The sequence below is a fragment of the Artemia franciscana genome, chromosome 20, assembly GCF_032884065.1.
Source record: "Artemia franciscana chromosome 20, ASM3288406v1, whole genome shotgun sequence".
In the NCBI taxonomy this organism is placed as follows: domain Eukaryota; kingdom Metazoa; phylum Arthropoda; class Branchiopoda; order Anostraca; family Artemiidae; genus Artemia; species Artemia franciscana.
In genome coordinates, this window is record NC_088882.1 from 4,839,319 (window position 1) to 4,847,116 (window position 7,798).

The 7,798-nt window shown below is 36.2% G+C and overlaps 1 protein-coding gene across 4 annotated transcripts in view; it reads left to right on the forward strand.

Moving 5' to 3' along the window:
* The window catches only part of LOC136040346 (multidrug resistance-associated protein 1-like), a gene marked incomplete at its 5' end in the record, with an annotated part of 45,377 nt that extends 41,222 nt beyond the window's left edge, over positions 1-4,155 (forward strand). For all 4 annotated transcript variants that reach the window (XM_065724590.1, XM_065724591.1, XM_065724589.1 and 1 more), the window contains 2 exon segments: positions 2,500-2,694; positions 3,943-4,155. In XM_065724590.1, coding sequence (XP_065580662.1) covers positions 2,500-2,694; positions 3,943-4,057 — 310 coding nt within the window.
* Positions 4,156-7,798: the final 3,643 nt, after the last annotated feature.

Consider the following 7,798-nt stretch of genomic DNA (forward strand, 5'->3'; position numbering starts at 1 on the left):
TAGTGCTTTTTTGTTGTTGTTGAAAAATACACTATTCGAATTACAAATAGTTTTCAGGAAAGGGTGAAAAACACTCTATTCCTCAGAGAGTTTAAGGGGCATTAAGCCCACTTTTATTCCTGAAAACTTCTTTTTTTTTAAATTCGACACAATTAACGATCTTATTCCTTTTGCTTAAGGTGTCATTTATTCAACCATGACAATTTTTATTTGTTTTAAGTTTGATCATATTTATTATCATATGATTAAGTACCATATGAATTTATTTCTCACCATTTTAGAGTTTATTTTTACTTTCCCGTGGAAATTCTTTTTTTTTTTTCTTTTTTATAATTCATCTCATAAGATGGCGGCTACCTTACACCTTCATGGAAATGTCTGCTTACAAATTTAAACATGCAACTTTTGAAAGTTCAAATCTAATAGCTACATTTAATAATGATAACGCCACTGCTCAGCTTCTCTTCATATCAGAAGGTTTCCATGGGTTTTTCAGAAACCTTCAGTCTGACAAGGCGCATTGCGAGCACATTCCAGACCATGTTTTCGAAGAAGAAGATTTTCGTCATTGATGACTTTTTAAGTGATAAAATAAAAGTTTCAAAAGATTTTACGAATCTAAGTAACAACCAATTCAGCGATTTGGACATTTCTAGTGGATTCTGATTGAAAAGTTACTTGGAATCAGTCTTTTCAGTTTCTTAAATTCTAGTTTGAGAGGAAAATTTTTCTGTTGTTTTTTACCTCGTGTAAAATATCCTTTTTGTAAAACGGCACAGAATTAAATGCACAATCGGGATATTGAATTTGAAAATTGAATAAGTTTGTCTTTAGTCATGCAAGTTAAGGATGAGAAATCTTCAACCAACATGTCAAATTAGTATTTCCTACCCCTACCTTTCTAATTCTAAAACTACACTAATGCGTCAAGTATTTTTCTGCATACCCGAAGTCAGGCTCCTGGCCATGAAAAGTATATTAGCCTCCCTATCCACCAAAAATCATACAACAACCCTATGAAAGAGAACCATATGAACCCTACAACCCATAAAACCCTATGAAATAGAACAATATGAGACGTAAGACTTGTTTGATAATAGAGATGATGGCGACGAGGGGTTTCTCTTTATTAATTTATACTATTTATTTTTTAAGACTTTTTTTTTAGAAAAGGATATATCGTTTGAAATTGATTAAGCAACCAATGAATTGAATAGTGAATGAATAAACTTGTTAATTAATATTTTGGAATTTTCTAGAGATAATTATTTAATATCGAATTAACAAAACATAAGACATACACATGCGGAGGAAGGGTAGATCCCCTTTATTGAAGTTTTATGATGTGAAATTTTAGATTCAAAATTCAAAAGGCTAATAATTAAATATATATAAAAGATATTATTTATATATATATATATATATATATATATATATATATATATATATATATATATATATATATATATATATATATATATATATGATATATTATATATGATATTTCACTATGAACTAGTTTAAATGACCATTTTGGTAACAATAGTCGCTAATATTGTACTAAACTGCCATTTATTTTTCAATCTGTCTTCCCTATCATCTCAAATCACCATATGTGAAAAATATTATTTAAGATGAAAGCTTTTATTCAGCTCTAGAACATTGCTTAGCCGAAACAAAGGCACAAAACCACTCCTTAAGAAACATATACAATTGGAATTCCTGGAATTGAAAACCCTTATGCAGGGTTACAGCTCTTTATTTTAAAATTTCAAGACAGGCACATTACGGTATGGTAATAGTGGCTTCTTTTTCTTCTCTTTTATTACTAACCTGTGCAGTTTGGTAGATTAGAGGCTATTTAGATAAACCATTTCTTGTCCAAGTGCTTTTTATAAACATAGACTGACATTGCTGGGACGAAGTGCCATACAACAGCAAAAACGGTAATTCAAGTGTCATTATATGTTTTTCACCAGGACTCATCCTGGATAGTCTATTCTTCAATCTGGTCGGCATTTTCTTCATCTAATACACATCAGAGTGTGAAAGTATCAGGGACAGATCAAGATAGAGGTTCCCTTCTGAACATTTGACATGGAACAACGCTTTCCAGTGTCGGCTGTTAGGGGAAATGCCAGGATCGCCTCTCACTCAATTGGACTGTCAGTCTTGGGCTTTTTTCTACAACTAGCCTTGACTTGATGCCTATAACTATTCCATTTTAAATTCAGGAATCAACGGACTCGTCAACAGCACATCATTTGTGGGCATCAACTTCTTGGGTTGGTTACAGTTTAGTATCGTGGAGATTCTATAGGATTTTGTGTGATTTTGTCCATCGGGTAATATTAGTCAGACACCTCGTATTAGCTCTACCGTTATTTCCATGTCTGTATCATGCATACTGCGTACTATGAAGTCTTGCTATCATTATCCTGATTGTTTATTAGGCGATATATGTGTTGTTTAAAGGAGTATGTATTCTTCTTCTTCTAGTGTTGGACAACGGCAACTGGTTTGTCTGGCTCGTGCACTATTGCGGAAAACAAAAGTTCTTATACTTGATGAGGCAACGGCTGCTGTTGACTTGGAAACTGATGACTTGATTCAGGCAACCATAAGAAAAGAGTTTAGTGATTGTACAGTAATCACCATTGCGCATAGATTGAATACCATAATGGATAGCACCAGGTAAATCATGTGAATTAATATCTCTTTTCGAATTTCTATTGAAGTTTATATCGATAGTGAAAACGGATTGAAACAGCTGCAGGGCAATGATTATACTTGTATGTGTACTCCACTCTGTTTTCGATAGTCTATTACTAGACAAAACTAGATCACTGTTTTATGGTAGTAGGGATGAAACAGATTCAAACAAAACGAATAACCGCGTCAAGCGTATATGTCTTATTTTGAGGGGTGAAGATAGAAAAAATTAGGGAAAAATTAATCCCCCCCCGACCTACAGTATGTCTTTACCAATAGACTAGTGTGTAGAATCTTATTAAACAGGTTGTCATTTGTGTGTGACTTAACCGAGTGAATCTTACTTTCTTTTACTATTTTTATTTTTGCTGACGGCTTGCTTTTTGCTTGACATAGACAAATATGCAAATACGGATTGGAACCTGTGTATTTAGCGAAAATATAATCATTTTTTTTCTTTTTAGCGAATCGATTTTCTCCATGCAGTTTCCGTATTAAGGTGTTTATACGAGCCCCTAACCTTCCCCTTCCCCTGTAAAATCCTGCTTGTGTGTCTCATGTGGCATCAATGTATTTTAGAATGGTTCTTTCTAGCTCTTTTTCCTTTCTGCTCTTCTTTGTTGCACTAGTATGTGCTATACATACTATCTAGTATGTGCTTAGAATCCTCGTCAGAGCATTAGGTACCACGTCTAACCCTTACAGAGGTTGAAAATTAAGATTTTATGCAGACCTTGCATCAGCCTTTAAAACACCGGTTACAGGGTGCTTTAAATGTAAAGTAGGGCTTCAAGTAATAATTTTCTTTCAAATTCGTTTTTATTTTATTTAGTTTTTTTCAAGTTTTTTTTTTTTTGATTTTGTCTAACAAAAACTACCAGCCAATAATTACTAATAATTTTGATATTACCCACGAAAATGAGATATATTAATCATTAAAGAGAAGATTCTATCACTTCAAGGTCATTTTAACATGAGATTCCTTAAAAAATCGTTACCACAAACAGTCTATATGCTGTCCTAAAAACTGTTATTTTGATTATTTTTAGTCTTTTTTTTTGCTGCAATTTTTTTGGCCTAGCTCTTTCAAGAGTCTTTGGCTAATAGATTGCATGGGGAGATATTTTGGATTCCCCTTTTCTTAGGCTTTCAGATTTTAGGAGAGTGAGTCAGCTTTTAAAGCTTTTGAAATATGCCATAAGAATCTTTAATGGAAATTTTTTTTTGTAGGGTTATGGTGTTAGACAAAGGTCAAATAATAGAATTTGATTCTCCATCAGTGCTTCTAGCCAACAAATCTTCTATTTTCTATGGTATGGCCAAAGACGCAAATCTGGTACAATGAAGTTAAAACAAATATACGATAGAAATTTTATCAAACTTGTATGACTAGTGATTGATTGATATATGTTTCATTTTTCTTAAATATAGTTCACTTTTGTACATTTTCTTTGTGAGCTTTAGTTTGATATTATAATCTTCCCTACTAAAGGGTATACTTGATTGTTTTTGAAGCTTGCGTAAAGACGGAACTCATCGTGGCATTTGCATCATATTTTAGAGAGAGAGAGAGAGAGAGAGAGAGAGAGAGAGAGAGAGAGAGAGAGAGAGAGAGAGAGAGAGAGAGAGAGAGAGAGAGAGAGAGAGAGAGAGAGAGAGAGAGAGAGAGAGAGAGAGAGGAGAGAGAGAGAGAGAGAGAGAGAGAGAGAGAGAGAGAGAGATCGGTATATTTAAAAACTATCGTAGCATAGCTAAATTCAGTTTTTTCACAAAAATAATACATTTAAACAAAAATCACATACTACAACTCAGCATTAAAACTTGATGTGAAGAAAGGCACAAATGAGTTGGCGTATCAATTAGTTCGCACTTTAGGGGGTACAAGTTTATTTTGTAACCGAGTTCGGCTATTGGGAGGGGCTGCTTCGGGTAGTAGTGATCGGTGGCTCTTATTGGCTAGGACGAATTTTCCAAATCGGTGAATAAGGTGTTCAAGCCGAACTTTAAGTGGAGATAAATTTAATTTAGCGAGGGCTTGATCATAGGGTATGCCACGGTTTCGGAGCATAATCCTTGTTGCTCTTTTCTGGACGCACTATATGTCGCGTAATAGGTACGCTGTGCGGATAGCAGATGGACCCCACACCGGGCACGAGTACTCGAGCAACGGGCGAACATAACACATGTAGGCATGGAGAAGACTTTCAGTATCACACCCAAAACGCCTCATTTTGGTAAGTGTCAGAAGGCTTGCATTAGCCTTGTGGACGGTTAAATTAATATGGGCACGGAAACTACAGTCACTAGTGAAAGTTACTCCTAAGATTTTTATTTCGTTCACAATCGGGAAAGGGACTAGAGGCATATCTATATTCGGCTTCAGAGGGTTGAAACGAATTATCTTCGACTTGGCTACGTTAATGGTAAGATCATGACTTGAGCATTCGGTCTTTAGCTGATCAAATAACTGGTCTGAAAACTGCTTTGTTATGATAGTGTTTTCGACAAGGTAAGCGAGCACTATGGATAGATCATCTTCAAACTTGTAACGGTCGTCGTGATGGTTAAGCAGGGAATTAATTACAGCCAGGAAAATTATTCCATCTAATTTTGTGCCTTGTGGGGCCCCGGAAGAGGTATTTGACCATGATGAATCCGAATCGTTTTCGTGGAGTGCAAAGACTTTTTGTTTTCGGCCAGTTAAGAAGTCAAGTACAAGCCCAAGGGCGCGTCTTTGGCCACCATTTCCTGAAGATTCATGCCTGCAGTCAGGTGGCGGATTAGGTCAAAGGCCTTTCGGAAATCCACTGCGCAAATGTCGACGAAACAGCTACCTTTTTCAGGCCATTGGAGGACGCAGTCAAACATCCGTACTAGGTAGATTGTAGTACTATACTTGGGGAGTCCACCGTACTGGAATTTATCAATACGCCCATGAATTTGTTTCAGAAGAAACTTGAGTATAAAGGCCTCAGTTACTTTCGCCAAACAAGGTGTAAGTGAGATCGGGCGGAGATCGTCGCATGCACTGGGGGCACGCTTTTTTGGAATAATTCTAATATAGGCCCCTTTCCACTGTGACGGGAAATAGCCAGAAGCAAAACACTCGTTAATGGTGCTGGACAGTGGTAATGCTATGAAGGCTGCATATTCACGTAGCAGTTTGGTAGGTAATTCACCAGGGTATGAAGATGTATTCGGTTTGGTAACTCCGTGTAAACATCAAGCTCGCTGACTATTATGTTGTTCTCAGGCTCACATTTTTCAAGTATGGTGGACTTTTCATGAGCCGTAATAGTTGGATAGGTAGTACAGATCTTGGTGAAGAATTCACTCACTTCTTCTGCACATATTAAGGACCCACCATCATTGCTAACCTTTACACTGCTGTCAAAAGCTTGGCCGGCCACTTTTTTCACAGCGTTGTGCCACTTTTTGGGGTCTGAAGTAAGTAATTGGGAGGGCATGGTTTCACGACCATACCGAGCTTTGGCTTTCTTTACCAAAGAGACTATTTGATTTCGCAATTTCTTGCCGTTGATAATATCACCACGGGAGTAGAGGCGAGACCTCTCTTTTAAGCTTAACCTGCATGGTGTTGAGGCGTTTTTTCAAGATGAAAAGAAAATGGGCTGAAAACCTGGGATTTGAACCGCGAAGAATGCATCCATGGGAATTTGTATTTTCTAGGATCACGGCCCCACTGAACTATAATTGATATCTTGTGGCACAAGGTGGCAGAGACGCTACTTTGCCGTGAGACGATTTGTTTTAATGCTTTAAAAATTATTTGCCGAAAATGTATCTGGTTTATTCATGTAATCATCAGGCTAATTTATTTGTTTATTTATTTATTCATCCAACAGCTTGTAAGCTAAAAAGCTTGTATGCAGAATATACAAGATAACTGGCAACTTCTAGAATATTTAACACAAATCAACGGTAAACTTATGGTTGACAATATACATCACCGTAAAAAGAGGTATTAACTTACTCAGTCTTAAAACTAGGAACGGTACAAGCAGTGACACATCTATCAGGTAATGAGTTCCAAAGTTTTATTGATCTGTTTACAAAAGGCATCTCACCTACTTTGGATTCTTGTGCAGGTGGGGGGGGGTAGAATTTCAATATATTTTGTCTTGTTGATTTATAATGGCTTCTTAAAAAAAAAAAATTCTGTCCATGTTTACAGTGCCATATATAATACCGTGGACGTTGAGAAGATCAGAGCGCTTCCGACGGAAGTGAAGACTCGGCAATCCTACTGCCTCTAAACGTTTTGAATACGACAAACGCCTTAGGTAGGGAATCAGCTTTGTAGCAGATCTTTGTACTGATTCAATTTTCTTCCTCTTCCTATAAACTCGACGTAGATAACTTCGAAGACCACACTCCCTTTCCATGACGAAATTAAAACAGTTCAAAATAGGGATGATACCTTTTTATTGACAGTGAATAGATATAAAATTATTTAACTGGATATTTCGAACACATATACAGTGTTCATCATCAGCAGTAAAACTGCTTAAACTAAAAACTAAAAGAGTTTTATTGCTGATGATGAACACTGTGTATGTGTTCGAAATATCTAGTTAAATAATTTTATATCTATTCACTGTCAATAAAAAGGTATCATCCCTATTTTGAACTGTTTTACTTGCTATAATTTTTATTTTTAGGGTAGCATACTGGAGAGCAATATTCAAGGGTCGGGTGAACCTTTGACTTGTACAGTTTAAAAAAAAATTATCTCATTAAACTTCAAAAATACTCTTCTGATTTTAGACAATGTAAGCCCTTCTCTACCCGAGACAATCCTCGTATGCTCTTCAAACTTTAGTAACGGATAAAATATTATGCCAAGATCGCGGATAGTATTCACCCCAGGTACCTTGGTGCTTCCAATCAAATAATGAGAATACGAATTTCCAACCGACTTTCTACGGAGACAATTTATGACAGTATACTTTGAAGGGCTTAAAACCACATAGTTTACCCTGTACCATTGACATATATGAAAAAGTATGGAGCTCACTGCAGCATTCACGCCATACTTTAGGAAAGTTTTCTTATTAGGGGCTCA